Consider the following 14,442-nt stretch of genomic DNA (forward strand, 5'->3'; position numbering starts at 1 on the left):
TCCTGAACTTTCAGTCTCAATACCCCACTTTCTACACCTATAATTAATAACCTTGTTCAGACTCACGTGTCTCCTCCCCGATCACACCATAACAATGGCCTCCTGCCCCCTAAACAGGAAGGGGTGCTGGTCGATCATCGTCTGCACTATGTCCTCGAGGTATGGCCGCGTCATCTCGAACCGGCCCATGTCTGAGAACTGGACCGGAAGGAGGGTCGGCCACCAGCATATGGCCAGGTTCTTGCTGTCCATTGAGTTGAGCTTGGAGTTTTCCGCTACCCTGTTGGATTCATATAGACGAGATTAGCATGGGTTGTGCGGCAGTAAAAATAACGGTCAGAATTACGTACTTGATATATGAGTTTAGCGTGTTTTGAAACTATACAAGGCCAGAACGCACCCATAGTGTACTAGCACTGTATAGTTTCAAGTGAAAAAATATATTATTTTACTTGAAAATATACACGATTTGTGCGTACTAATCGCGTATACTTTCAAGTTGGGATTTACTGAATCGTTCTTGAAAATATACATTGCTATTACGCACATTGCTTGATTGGCGTACTTGTCGTATAAAATTTATACCTACATGCTGATTCTGATTTACTTAACTAAGTATTTCGGTAAATGTAAATGAGTACAATTTACTTGTTCTGCCTGTCATACCTATAGAATGTTAATAAATAAAGATGAACAAGCTCTAATTTGATTGAAAAATTGATATTTATAGCAATCATACTTCCAATTAACAATACTAATATCTTATTATTTATATGAATTAAGAGTAATACCTACTACACTCATGAGCAATGACAAAGTTCCAGTGAAGATTGCTTAGTGACGTATTTGTCGGCAATATTAAAGTGCATTTAACAGCGCATCAAAATATTATTATAACTAACTAAAAAAGTAAATTTTTATCAAATCAAATTTTAAAAAATTGGGTATCATTTGGTGTTGACTTTTTGCTACTTAGACTTATTCATTGCTCGGGATTGTAGTAGGTATAGACCTATAGACCTATTACAGACATATTTTTCATCAAGTTTTGAATTCACCGTAATTGTCTTTTATGAATTGTTCTACACCCTCTTCTGAGATCATTTTTACAGTTTAATTTAAATCTATTTACTTTTTAACTGTACGATGTAAACAAAAAACACGTTACGAAAACAATGCCAAGTGCGGAATGATGATGCAATGTTTAGAAAGCAATAGACTTATTACTATTTCGCATGAAAGAAAGAGAGAGCAACAATTCAAAAGGGCTACCTGGTAACTAATCACGTATAGTTTCAAGTGCTCACATTGCCGCTTGGCACTTGAAAATATACACGATTAGTACGCAGTGGTAACTGCTGCAGTATATTTTCAAGCCACAATTTTGGCCCAACTTACTTGAAAATATACGCGATTAGTGCGTAATGGCCTTGTATACTTTCAAGTAAATCATCGCACCATTTTAATTTGAAAATATACGCGAGCAGTCCCAACCTCTGCGTTCTGGCCTTGTATAGTTTCAAAACACGCATGAGTTTAAGCACTCATGAGTAGATCTAATCTATCCGTACACATATAACAACACAAGCAAAGTATTGTAAGTAAGTCGTAAACTCTGAAAATAGAACACAAAAACGGTGCTGCCACAAATAGTTATTTTAGTGACAGCTGACAGTCATTATTATGACAATAAGACAGATTCCGTTAATTATTTTTTCCACATTCTTCGCCGGAAAATTATGATCTGTTAAACTGTGACGGATCTAAAGTAGCGATTAGGTTTAGCGACATCTAGTGGCTTGCCGGGCCAAACGTTTATCTGTTTAATTATTTAACATCATATAGCATAAGCGCCATCTGTCGTCTCACCTGGTGAAGTGTCGGAACAGGTAGTCGCGGGGGCGGTGGGTGCGGGGGGGAGCAGCTTGCATATATTACTACTATACAGGGTGCTGCAAAAAGGGTATACTAAGCCGAAACCTACATGTGCAGCATGTTATATCTAAGCCCGAAACTAAAATCAGAATTTGGAAATTCGCGAAAAAAAAAAAAAATTTTCCATAGTAAAAAGTCACGTGACCAACAAAGTTTCTATGGAAAATGATTTTTTTTTGTAGGTTTCGGCTTAGTATACCCTTTTTGCAACACCCTGTATATACTAGTGGTGGGGCAGTGACTCGCCTGGTGAAGTGTCGGAACAGGTAGTCGAGCGTGGCGCGCGCGGGGGCGCTGGGCGCGGTGGCCAGCAGCTTGCGCAGCGCCAGGAGCCTCCAGCTGCGGTCCTTCAGCTCCACGCCGCCCGCCATGCAGCCGCGCATCGCTGCAACAGACATAAAAAGTCAGACCATATACAGAAAGAAAGCTGACTAAAGCTTCATCATCATCATCACGACCCATTACGTCCCCACTGCTGGGACACGGGTCTCCTTCCAATGAAGGAAGGGTTTAGGCCTAGTCCACCACGCTGGCCAAGTGCGGGTTGGTGGACCCCAACACAAGCAAGCTTGTGCTGAGAGAGTTGTCGGGTAAGTGGGCAACCCGACTGTCAGATGTTTTCAAGCCGCCCGAAGGCCTCTGACTAGGCTTAACGACTGCTGCCGAAGCAGCAACCGGGACCCACGGCTTAACGTGCCGTCCGAAGCACGGAAGCGTCCAGAAAAGCACCACTTGAAATTGGTCACCCATCCAATGGCTGACCGTGTCAGTTGTTGCTTTAACTCAGCGATCAGTTACGATCACTGAGGCCTGCTCGACTACGGACGCGCCAATCTGTCAGTTTCAAACTGTTTCCGAGCCAGCGCACGATAAAAAAATTTATAATGTATGTGATATTCTCTATGGTGTTTACGTTTATCGATAATGGCATTACGTACCTTGTTTCCTATTTGTTTATGTTGAAAACTTACTTACCTATAGGGAATACAAGCCCGGGATCCCGCTCCCCGGGATCCCGGGATCCCGGTCATTTTCCAGTCCCGAAATTTTTGGGATTAAAATTTGCCAATCCCGGGATTTTCGGGATTGACAAAAAAGGGTAAATTAGTATGTAAGGGTATTCTCGTAGCTTTATTGTCATTAGTTAAATGTCAAATGATTGTTTTCTACCCGTGTGACGTCACAGATGTGATAATTAATAAACAAATATGGCTGACACCGTTTTCGCCTGTTTATGAAAAATAGAACTTTTAAGTTAAAGTTTTGCAATTGGCAAAGGTGGGTCTACGCTAGACGAACCGAGCACGAGCGGAGCACGAGCCGAACACAATTCGTACAGTGTGGACCGACCTACAAGCCTCGAACGAACGCACTGCGAACATTTCGTTCGTTGCTCGGCTGCGTTCCGCCTGTTGTCAGTTTTTTGATGAACACAAAGGGTTTTGCTTCGCGCTCGCAGTGTTCGAGGACAGTGATCGTTGTAGGTTCGTTGTACATAAGTCCACACCTGACACCGTGAACGACGAAACCTTGAATGGCTCCGCTCATGCTCGGTTCGTCTAGCGTAGACCCACCTAAGGTCCAAAAAAATAATAGATTATTTTGTTTGGTCTAATAGAGAAATTATTAATCATATTAGACCTACTTTAAAAAGGAGTCAAGTAGCCTATTGTTTATCTTTTTTAAGAAGTATATATTTTTATCAACTAAGTATGGTCTGACAAAGTTAAATTATAAATACTGTGTCTCCAATAAACCTAAAAACGTTGATTCGTTAGACGTGTTTTTGTTTGTGACCTTAATCCCGGGACTATCCCGGGATCCCGGGATTGTCTTCATCCAGTCCCGAAATCCCGGGATCCCAAATAAAGGCCGGGATTGTATTCCCTACTTACCTATCGCACCGTAAACATTTCGCTCTATATTTTAACAGTCGAAAGCTTTTTTAGCATTTACTAATATACAAAATTCGTAGAAGCAAACTGGTTTAGAAGGATCTCCTGAGTTGACCTGACCTTTCGGCTTCCTGTACAACTGTATCAGCACTCTGCGTACCCGGGACTTGTTGACGCTTTTGCCTGAAATATTTTACTATGTCTGGTCGCTAGGCCAGTTGAAGGGCGTCCCACACTCACCGGCGATGTGCTCGAGCTGCGCCATGCTCCCCTCGTCCAGAACATCGTAAAAAACATGCGACTGTTATTCAGCACAAACGAGACAACGGCAGTGTTATATCAGAGCCCTAAGTATGGAAGCACACGGTGCGTTGCGGCATCGGACCGCAAATATTTGGCCGTGTCATTTTGAAAGTCGTAGAACAAAAGTACTTTAGAGCTCCTGAGTCTTCACCTTTCGGCTTCCTGCATCACTTTTTCAGCATCCCGGGATCTTTTTACACTTTTGGCTGAAATCTGTTACCATGTCTTGTGGCTAGGCCAGTTGGAGGGCGTCCCACACTCACCGGCGATGTCCTCGAGCTGCGCCATGCTCGCCTCGTCCAACAGCGGCGGCAGGCGCTTCGAGAAAAAGTCTTTGAGCGCCGTCGCCACCGCGTTCACGGGCACGTCCAGCGCGCACAAGTCGATGTTGGGGTCTGAAATTATTACAGTTTTATTAGGGTATAATTTATTTATCTTGAGGTTGGTTTCACAGTCGAAATTTATGTAATTATGGCGAGCGTGCGCTGTGCGCCGCACTACTGACGAGTGTATCTATCTATGTATTTGTGTAGATATATCAGCTGTCCGACACCCATAACAGGAGCTTTGCCAACTTTGGGGTCGGATGGCCGTGTGTGAGATGTCCGCACATATTTATTTATGTATGTACCTTCGTAGAACTTGGTGAAGAGCATGTCGACGTGCGCCCTGTTCCCGGGCACGCGGTACAGTCCCTCCGACGACAGGCCCTCGCGCTCGATGAATGACACACACTTTTCGACGAATAGCGGCACGCCGTGGGGACCCTGAGGGGAAAGAAAGATAAATTAATTGCCGGCACATACACCCTCATACCTAAGTTAACTGATAGGTGACCGAACCGTTACTGTTGTCTCAGCTCAGGTAGAAAAGAAACCAAAATAGATACTTAAAATATAGTCTACTGCATGACTTTGGCTTTTCCAAAGCTGCAGGCCTGAAATCTATAAGCTTCGCGGAGTTGGAGATGTCACATACTCACAACTCATCAACACCCAAGACATAAGAACAAGGTCCGTGCTCAGCATAGTGCTATAAGATAACACTTTGTGTGGCGGGGCGCTTAGAAGAAAACTGTTCATGTATATTTTAATACTTACAATCATAATTATGCACTATCTTACTAACCTGAGGTCCCCAATTTTGTATTGAATTGGTAATAGCTTGCTGTGATGAGTTTTTCTTTGAGTCCTTGCTCTTCGAGAAATCCTGAAACAAAGTTAAATAGATTATAAATACATTAAAAATGTTTCTTATCAATGCCATAAGCAATACTGGAAACCCGAGTCTATGTCATTCAGCCCCTATTTATCTGACGTAATCAATATTTTTTCAACGAGTATACATAGTGACAGCGCCATCTAGCGGGCGTCGCTCGCACTACGTGCAGTTACCTTATGTCTCCGGTCGTGCTTGGTGAAGGGCTGGTGGCGCCGCCTGGTGTCGGGCGCGCTAGATGACGAGTTATCCTGCGCAGAGGACGGGTATTCACCGGCGAGAATCTGTTGGGAACAAAGATAATACTTTACTAACTTAGCCAACGAACGGGTAGTCATAGTCAGTTAGTTACAACAACTAGAATTAACTTGTAAGATTGCTGGAATATTTCTAATATGCGTAATCATCTTTCTCTTATCGAGTCGATGACATGTAACCGTGGTGAAAGCATTGGTTAGTCAGTATCGGTTACTGAATGCCAAAGCGTATTTATAGAACATCTGAGAAAGCTCATTTCACTGACAGAAGAGCGACCCAAAACTAGAATAGTAAACTATAGTATATCCCTGATTAGACACAAAAGGATTGATGATGATTGCAAAGTGAATTGCACTCACGCGCAATGAAAAGTTTCCACTGCGAAAAACTCAAATTTACTCGTAAACGGAAAAGGCTAGCTCAATGAAGCCTTCTGCAATATTGAAGTACATTTAACAGAGCATCACGATATTACCAACTGTATACGGTAATATTTTTTTTTAATTTTAGATTAAATGTTGGAAAAAAAATTCCTTGTTTGGTGTCGGCATTTTGTGAGTGGAACTTTTTCATTGCCCGTGAGTGTATAAAATATAGTGCATGACATTTACCTTATGCGTGGCCTCTTGATGCGGCGGCGGCGGCAGCGGGCGCGGCCTTCTGCCCGACTCGTTGTCTGAACTACCCTCACTGGATTCGCTGCCTGCTGACACACAATAATCATTCGTAACTATATCAATATGACAGTGCATAGAACCAATATTAAGTATTAGCAAACTTCAGTGCGAAAGTCAAATGGCTTAAAAGTGGTGAAGGGTAGAGAGAGTAGAGGTAGAAAGGTAGTCCTGTTTTTTCATTGGGTTGTTCAAAAGCTAAAACATTTTTTGGTTGACGAAGGTTATATGCAAAACAAAGCATAATCTTGGTGAGTGTATATTTCGATAATAAATGGTAGTGGAAAATTTGTTTAGTATAAAATTTTACCTTTTTCATCCTGTGCCCGTGCCCGGTATCCTGTGGGCAGCTCAGGCGGGCCCACGAACATGCCCAGCTTGGGCACACGGGGGCTCTGCACTGCCACCAAGTTGCCCAACGACCTGCCGGGGAAATAGAGGTGTTATAGAATATATTATATAGCTACACCTTCTGCTCCTAGGTCATATTTAGTTCTGTGCAATAGAGGCCCGAAGTACTTGTACACAATACTGCGAATCTCGCCGATTCAGTGTTGTGTATAGTACAGGCTCAGGTCAGGGCACATAGTCAACGGATCGGTAATGTAGTAATTATACATGCATTTCCATGTGACACACCACATAGCGTCGCGCCACGCTCGACGTGACGTCGTAACGTGACACGTCAAGCTCGACGCACTGTGAGAAGTCAAAGTCAAAGTCAAAGTTTTTATTCATCGTATAAATAAAAAAAACTGATGAACGTAATTTTTTACAAACTACTCTCCGTTAGGATAAAGAGCTCTTTCTGTCTGTAACGAGCGGTTCTACCAAAATCTTAAGGGGTGGTTAGAAACATTATAGGCTATCTTTTATTATAATGTACCTCTGTAGTTCATAGGTGGTCGTAATTACCTCTTCTTATAGTGCCTGGAGGCGTGCGTGCGGCGGCGCGGGTGCAGGCGCGCGACGCCGCCGCCTGAGGCCGAGCTGGAGCCTGAACTGTCTGTCTCCGAGAATGCTGTGGGGAATATAATAAATGTAATAAATGCAGTGGGGAATATAAGTATTTATGTGTCACTGTAACTATACGGAGCTTCGATTATGTCTTTTTAAATTAAAGTAGAAGAGATAGAAAATTCGGAGTTTCACTAAAATGTCTAAAATTACGAATACTACTACAGATTTCGTATAGAATCCGAGTTGACACAAAAATAGGCTTTACAAAAGACTGTGCGGAGGTATATGTGCCTGCGCCTGGTTGAATATAACATTTCAACGTGGCGCATTAGTGTGAGAAGCAGGCGCTTATAGGAATGAGCTACCTCATCTGTTACTGTAACTCTAATAAAATGAATATTTACTTGCAGAAGTGAGTACTCTAATACAAATTCGAAGTGACACGACCACTGTTACAGGAAATCAATGTCTAAGCAACCTCTCCCCACCATTCAATGATAAAAGATTCATGATGATGATGATAAAGTTGATGATGAACTTACAAGGTTGGTGCAGTGGCGTCTTGTCGTGCCTCCGATGCCGGCGCGGCCGCATCGACGGCGCTTCCATGTATTCGTTGGTTTCTTTAATCTGAAAATAAATTTATTACAAATAGTTATAACCAGATTACAGTCAATGTTATCCACTAAGCAAAACGCAGTATTGAGCCCGTTCGGACGATATAGATACGCACTTATTGTGCTTTCTTATTGTACAGTGATCAAAATAAATAAGTATCCAGTGCAAGCTATTGATCCTAGGAGTCAATAAATGGTACTCATATACAAATTTTTTTTTTAAGATGGCTCTCACTCAGCATGTGCTGTACATACCTGTGCGTACTGCGCGTCCAGCTCGGTCTCGGAGCTGACGCCGGACGGGTGGTGGTGGTGCTGCAGCCCGGACTGCGACCAGCCGGAGCGGGTCGACTGCAAGATGGAAATTTCATTAAAATCGGTTCAGCTGTTTTGCTATGAAGAAATAACTAACATAGACACTCACAAACTTTCGCATTTATAATATAAAGAAGTAGGATATGCTAGCCCAGGTCGACGGTTACCTACTGAAGAAGTTGAGGCGGAGTCGCAGCAATAATTTCCTACTCCTTAAAGTCTAGTTCTACGCTGGCCACTCCCATCTGTTACTCTGTTACCTCATCATCATTATCAGTCTTCTATCGCCCACGTTGGGTAAAGCCCTCCTTATTTATACGCCAATTCTTCCGGTCCTGTACCGCTCTAGTCCACTGCTATCTCTGTTACCTACTCTATTTATTTATGTATTATTAAAGATACACCAACAGCACACATAGTTACAGTCTTTAAAAGGTAAGACAATGATAGTATTATGTAAATACCTTTCTCTCCCTAGTGGCGGAATGCGGCGCGCCGATGGTGATGTGTTGCAGCGCGTCGCTCACCATCGTGTAGTTGTTCATGTCCAGCTTGCCCGGTTGCTGGAACAAATTAATGATGATCAGTTCTGACACTGGTACATAGAATACTAAACAGGGTGGTTTTCTATCAGATAAAGTCTCGAAACTGGGAAAGGTCTGATAGATTAAATGAGAAACGGTGAAAACATTTGAAAGCCGAAGTGGCTTGGAGTGGCGTTTGTTTGTCCTTAGAAGGATCATCACAGATTTGATCGATTGTCAGCTGCTTCTTTTTTGCGTGTCGGTAACTTTAACAAACATGAGTGCTACGTCGCTCGATGTCTTGCCTCCTGTCTCTCTGACTCACTTCATTACCTAGTCTTGCAAGTTGAGCGACGTCGCTTTAAGTCATCCGAAGTCTTTTAACACACATCTCCCTCGACATTGGTCTCTCAGTAGAAACTAGGAACCAGCCCTACACACATACCTTGAGGGTCTGCGAGTGTCGCAGCCGCGGCGGGGGCGGGTGCGGGCGCGGGCGGGCGGTGGTGGCCGCGCGCTGGCCGTAGCGAGCCCCCTGCCACATGCCGCCGCCATCTAGGCGATAAAATTGTCGGTTAGTTTACTGATATGAGATGATTGGTGACGATGTTTAAGGGCCTATTCAATCCCCGGAGTTATGAGATACAGCCGCCGCCATGGGTAGAAGTAAAGAGTACATAATATATGGCAATAGGTGGGGCGGAAGTATACCGTTACCTCTAGCGATAGCGGATAACTGTTTGGTTTGAATAGGCCCTTACTGCATAGCTTGTTCAATTACTTTTTCTGAAATTTTATCTAGTCATACAAATTTTTTTTAATCTTACTTTTGTATTAAAATTTTCACACACTATTTACGTTTAAAATCTATTTTCTATTTATTCCAATATTTATATTTTTCATATTCCTTTTACCATTGGTGATTCACAAATCTTCTTCTTATGACTACAACATAAAATTTAGGTACATGCAAAACTTTTTTTATGTAACAAAATGCATTCATCTAAAAACACAGATACTTAACCAAAAATTAAACGAGTAAGCATCAAAAATGCATGAACCAACATAATCGTAACAACACATAAATCTAACTACACACAAAACTGAACCCCACCACTCATGAAATACGGTTGCAAATCGTTTGTCATGCAAGTCACCTGATTCGTGTGTGCTCAGCGATTCCTCCGAACAGTTGAGATCAGCTGCGTTGTGATAATTTACATTTAATTTCTCAATTTTCAGTAAAAAACTAATAATTTTCATTAAAACAAAATCAAATGCTTTTCGTCAAATAAGAACACAGATAAAAAAGGACAGAACAACAAACAGATCCAATTTTATAATAGAAGTTGAAGTACTTTCGCTGATGCGCCATTTAATGTCGGTTTCTATGGCATCACAGGGTAGATTTTTATCAGTGATTCAGCCAAATACAGGTGAATTCAGTGCCCCTGCTCACTACCGTAGTATGTACGGTATATCAACCTTATGTAAACGATCACTGATAAAAACTGAGCCGGTTTATGTAATTCACGCGATGTTATTCACCTCAGAATGAAACATGCAAAGAACACGTAGAAAATTATAGACATATTACGGAAATTAAGAGTCCATCCAGAATGATGAATGATGGTGACACTACATAGCTTGGATTTCGATGAACGGACCCCGTACCAGCATTTATTTGCGACTCAAAAGCAACATAAACCATTGCGCGGCGCGGTTGGAACGTTATGATTGGACGGATTAAATATGTGCCGAGACAAGTGACCAATCACAGCGTGGTAATGGACGGCACGTCACGCAGTCAACATGGCAGTTTACCCGTTAACATATTTTTTTTTAAGTTAATAGCATAACATTTAAGATAAAAGGGTAAACGTACACTGCAAGCGTATATAAAGATATGCTGGTACGGAGATCTTTAGAATAGTTATAATGGTAAGCGTCCTTCGATCGGTATCGTACGTATCGGACCAAATAAATTTTCATAAATGTATGGAGAAGCGGCATCAGAAGTGGACACACTTGTGCGAATTTCTATGCGAAGAATACTGAATGCGAAGCGTCCGTTGCATACGATACCGATAGATGGACGCTTACCTTAAGTATATATTATTATCTTTTAGAGTGTATGTGTATAACTTACGCGAGAGATCCGGGTGCATCCTGTGGTCGGGGGGCGCGGGCTCGGGGGGCGTGCTCGGCGGGGGGTATACACTGAATCCTGTAAATAAATTACGTTAAAGTATAACTAAAGAAGAAGAGGACTTATTTAAAAGTTGCAGTCGCGGTAAATATATGTATTAATCGGTTTATAGGGAAACTTTGCAACGGTTTTATGGCATAGCTAGGTCAAGCTTCCCAAAAAATTAGTGGTGAATGAATCATAAATGAACCTACAAACATCGAAGAATAGATAGAGCTGGATTAGCGTTTATAGCTAGGTGGAAGGATTAGCTAGTCCGACTCGTCCTAGTAGCACGGCGCCATTATCGACGTAACGTCACTAGATCGATAAATAGGAAGCTGTAATCGGTGGAACGAGCAATAAACTAGTTTATCGACGTCGATAACGAGCCCTTGCAGCGGGGACAGTTGTCAGTCGCTGGTCTTCTATTTGATACAATTGAAGAGTCACTCGAGGCTCGAACCTCTATTCAATCCTCTTTCATTACTGACCTTTCAGAAAGCCTCTATTCTTGGAGTTGTTCATGGTATCGCTGTACTCAGAGTCGATGTCCGCGCGAGAGTCCGGTCCGATCAGCAGGTCGAGGGAATTCGTCAGCTTGTGCTCCCTGCTGGAAATAATATAAATAGATATTTTATATACAGGGTGTTAGGAAAAGGGTAGACGGTCAATGTACAATGGTAGGACAGGAATCAAGATATAACAATGGCAGAAGCTGAAGGAAGGCCCATCGTCATCAATCAATGAATGGACAAATATAAGTTGAGGGACCTAGAACCGTACAATTCGATTGAGATGATAAAGAGTCGCTTCTGGGCACCTGCTACGCACGAAAGTTACTGGACCCTAGCAGCGTTGTAAACTCGTACCCATGGTTAAGATGATAAGAGTGGTTCCTGGGCGGGGGCTCCGGCCTGGCGTGCGCCACGTCGGGCAGGCTGTGCGGAGGCTCCAGACGCGCTCCCCCCCCCTCTCCCCCCACACACCCCCTGTGAGTGCTGCGGCTATACGCTGCTATCTACACCCACTGCTTCATGGAGCCCTGGTGTCTGACTGAAGCTATACTGCCTGTAGTTTATCGAGAGTTACTTCGAGTCGATCGAGTCGAGTATCCTTTTTTCACTTATTTCGTTCCTCACATGCGCTACGTCCTATAGATACCTATGTAGAAGCATTCAATTCAAAATCACACCCATGATTCAGATGATAAGAGTAGTTTCTCAGCAGCTTCTCCTTTCTAAGGTAAAACGAAAGTTCTAGAAACGGTTCAAAGTAAAATCATACCCATGGTTAAGATGATAAGAGTGGTTCCTGGGCGGGGGCTCCGGCCGGGCGTGCGCCACGTCGGGCAGGCTGTGCGGCTGCTCCAGACGGAACGCGCGCTCGATCTCGCCCTTCTTCTCCCATACCTCTTTGAAGAAGGGGGTGTAGAATGCCGCTGGAAGGAAAATAAATGTTTGTGATATAACGACATAATTGCTTATAAGAAACAAATATAGCTGTAGGTATGTTTCTTATTTTCATTGCTGTAGGTATCTTTCTTATTTTCATAAATAGACCACTGTAGCGAAGCGGGACTGTATGCTTAATAATTTTAATAATAATAGTTACGTTTGACTAAGGCCCGCGTGATCTGGATATAAAACGTACCCCTCAACCTCAACAGAGGGAGAACAAAAAACTACAAATATAATAATAAAATTATAAGTATAAACACTGATTATATATTTTACTCCACTTATCCGTACTGCTAAAACTCATTCTTATCTTCAAATAACATTTTCAATTAACCAAAAAACACTAAACGAAATTCTGTTCAGTCGTTTGGAACGCTACAGACCGATATATAATATTATATTACACATACACATTGATGTTATAACATTCCTCTCTTTACGTCGTGCGTAAAAAACACTCACTTTTAGTATTGCTAGTGGCGCTATAAGTGGTGAAGTGCGCCGCCAGTCGGTCGGCAGTGGCGTTCCCTTCAGTGATGAGGTCCCTCCCGACGTCGGTGCCGAAGAACAGGCTGGCGGCGGAGCCCTCGCCCTCCGTCACGCACACCATTTGTATGGGCAGGTGAGGTATGTTCATTGAGAATGCGCTGTGGAGGTGGGGTGGAGATTAGTTTATAATGCAATAAATATACAGGGTGTTGCAAAAACGGTATTCTAACATGTTATATTATTATTCAAATAGAAATCAGAATGTAAAATTTGGTTATACCCTTTTTGCAACACCTGTATATTATGTTGATAAGAAATTTTACTCCTGGGAATTTCGGCACAAGAAGTATAGTATAGAACATAAAAAAGTGTCAATATAAAACGTTCAACACTCAAAATAAAATTGTAAGGACGATTTTCGTAGGTCATTTTTTCATCGCATAAAGGACCTAACGTGGAAGTTGTAGTAACAGCCTTAAAAGGCTACATTTGGCAGACGTAAAATGGCTAATTATACTGACTTTAGTGTAGATATTGATAACTTACTTGAGGGTGGCTAAACTAGCTTTTCTTTTAGCCGAGTAGATGAGTATGAACCCGTGAATCAATTCTTCTCTGAACTGATTCGCGCCGTGGAAACTTGATATTATAACCTGAAAGTAAACGTACACAGAAAAGTTATAATATTGTTTTATTACAATATATCTGGTGGTAGATTCTATTATACGTTTGTTACGTAGTAACTTTAAACAGCTTAAAAAAAATCGCGAAAAAATGCTTTGTTGATTAGTCATTTTATGACAGAAGTGGGCATTACATTGCATTAATCTATGGCGTGTCGCATAGAGCATGATTCTCACGCATGATCCTAGCGATGTGGCCTTATTATCCACAGCACATGCTGAGCTGGTACCTTTATGACGCTCTGGACAGCAACTTTCATTTTTTATTTTATTATTTTCTGTTTTTTGTTGTCAGTGTGTCCAATCTCTTGTTTCTCACCTCGACCTTCCGCTTGGAGTCGCCCAGGAATATCTCTCTATGAAGATAGATCTGCCCCCAGTGAACTCAGTGAGTTGCATTGCGTTAAATACTGTAATGCGTGGCGCTCTGGAGAGCAACCTTTTTTCTGTATTTTGGTGTTGTTTCGTATCATTTTCTAAACAACGTTCTCTTATTTCTCAAGGAGGAAGCACGCGCGGTGCGACAGCAGCGGGCTCAGCACGCGCTCCGGGAGTAGGGCTCCTGTCGTTGTGTGACGTGTATCACATGAGTGTGTCTCTCTCACCTCCACCTTCCGCTTGGAGTCGCCGAGGAAGGTCTCCAGCACGACGGAGCGGTCGCCGGTGAGGAAGCACGCGCGGTGCGACAGCAGCGGGCTCAGCACGCGCTCCGGGAGTAGGGCTCCTGTCGTTGTGTGACGTGTATCACATGAGTGTGTCTCTCTCACCTCCACCTTCCGCTTGGAGTCGCCGAGGAAGGTCTCCAGCACGACGGAGCGGTCGCCGGTGAGGAAGCACGCGCGGTGCGACAGCAGCGGGCTCAGCACGCGCTCCGGGAGTAGGGCTCCTGTCGTTGTGTGACGTGTATCACATGAGTGTGTCTC

At 42.9% G+C, this 14,442-nt stretch overlaps 1 protein-coding gene across 1 annotated transcript in view; it reads right to left on the reverse strand.

Moving 5' to 3' along the window:
- LOC105382670 (rho GTPase-activating protein 190) overlaps positions 1-14,442 on the reverse strand; it is a 45,485-nt gene that overhangs the window by 3,820 nt on the left and 27,223 nt on the right. The window contains exons 21-40 of the mRNA XM_048630816.1: positions 13,383-13,489; positions 12,810-12,994; positions 12,225-12,328; positions 11,760-11,839; positions 11,382-11,500; positions 10,849-10,926; positions 9,857-9,901; positions 9,145-9,254; positions 8,640-8,738; positions 8,116-8,211; positions 7,786-7,873; positions 7,199-7,304; positions 6,594-6,706; positions 6,221-6,315; positions 5,528-5,635; positions 5,262-5,342; positions 4,765-4,900; positions 4,397-4,528; positions 2,182-2,320; positions 67-280 (exon numbers count right to left, since the gene is read on the reverse strand). Coding sequence (XP_048486773.1) covers positions 82-280; positions 2,182-2,320; positions 4,397-4,528; positions 4,765-4,900; positions 5,262-5,342; positions 5,528-5,635; positions 6,221-6,315; positions 6,594-6,706; positions 7,199-7,304; positions 7,786-7,873; positions 8,116-8,211; positions 8,640-8,738; positions 9,145-9,254; positions 9,857-9,901; positions 10,849-10,926; positions 11,382-11,500; positions 11,760-11,839; positions 12,225-12,328; positions 12,810-12,994; positions 13,383-13,489 — 2,220 coding nt within the window. The 3' untranslated portion in view covers positions 67-81. The remainder of the gene's footprint in view (positions 1-66; positions 281-2,181; positions 2,321-4,396; positions 4,529-4,764; positions 4,901-5,261; positions 5,343-5,527; positions 5,636-6,220; positions 6,316-6,593; positions 6,707-7,198; positions 7,305-7,785; positions 7,874-8,115; positions 8,212-8,639; positions 8,739-9,144; positions 9,255-9,856; positions 9,902-10,848; positions 10,927-11,381; positions 11,501-11,759; positions 11,840-12,224; positions 12,329-12,809; positions 12,995-13,382; positions 13,490-14,442) is intronic.

The sequence above is a fragment of the Plutella xylostella genome, chromosome 27, assembly GCF_932276165.1.
Source record: "Plutella xylostella chromosome 27, ilPluXylo3.1, whole genome shotgun sequence".
NCBI classification, from domain to species: Eukaryota; Metazoa; Arthropoda; class Insecta; order Lepidoptera; family Plutellidae; genus Plutella; species Plutella xylostella.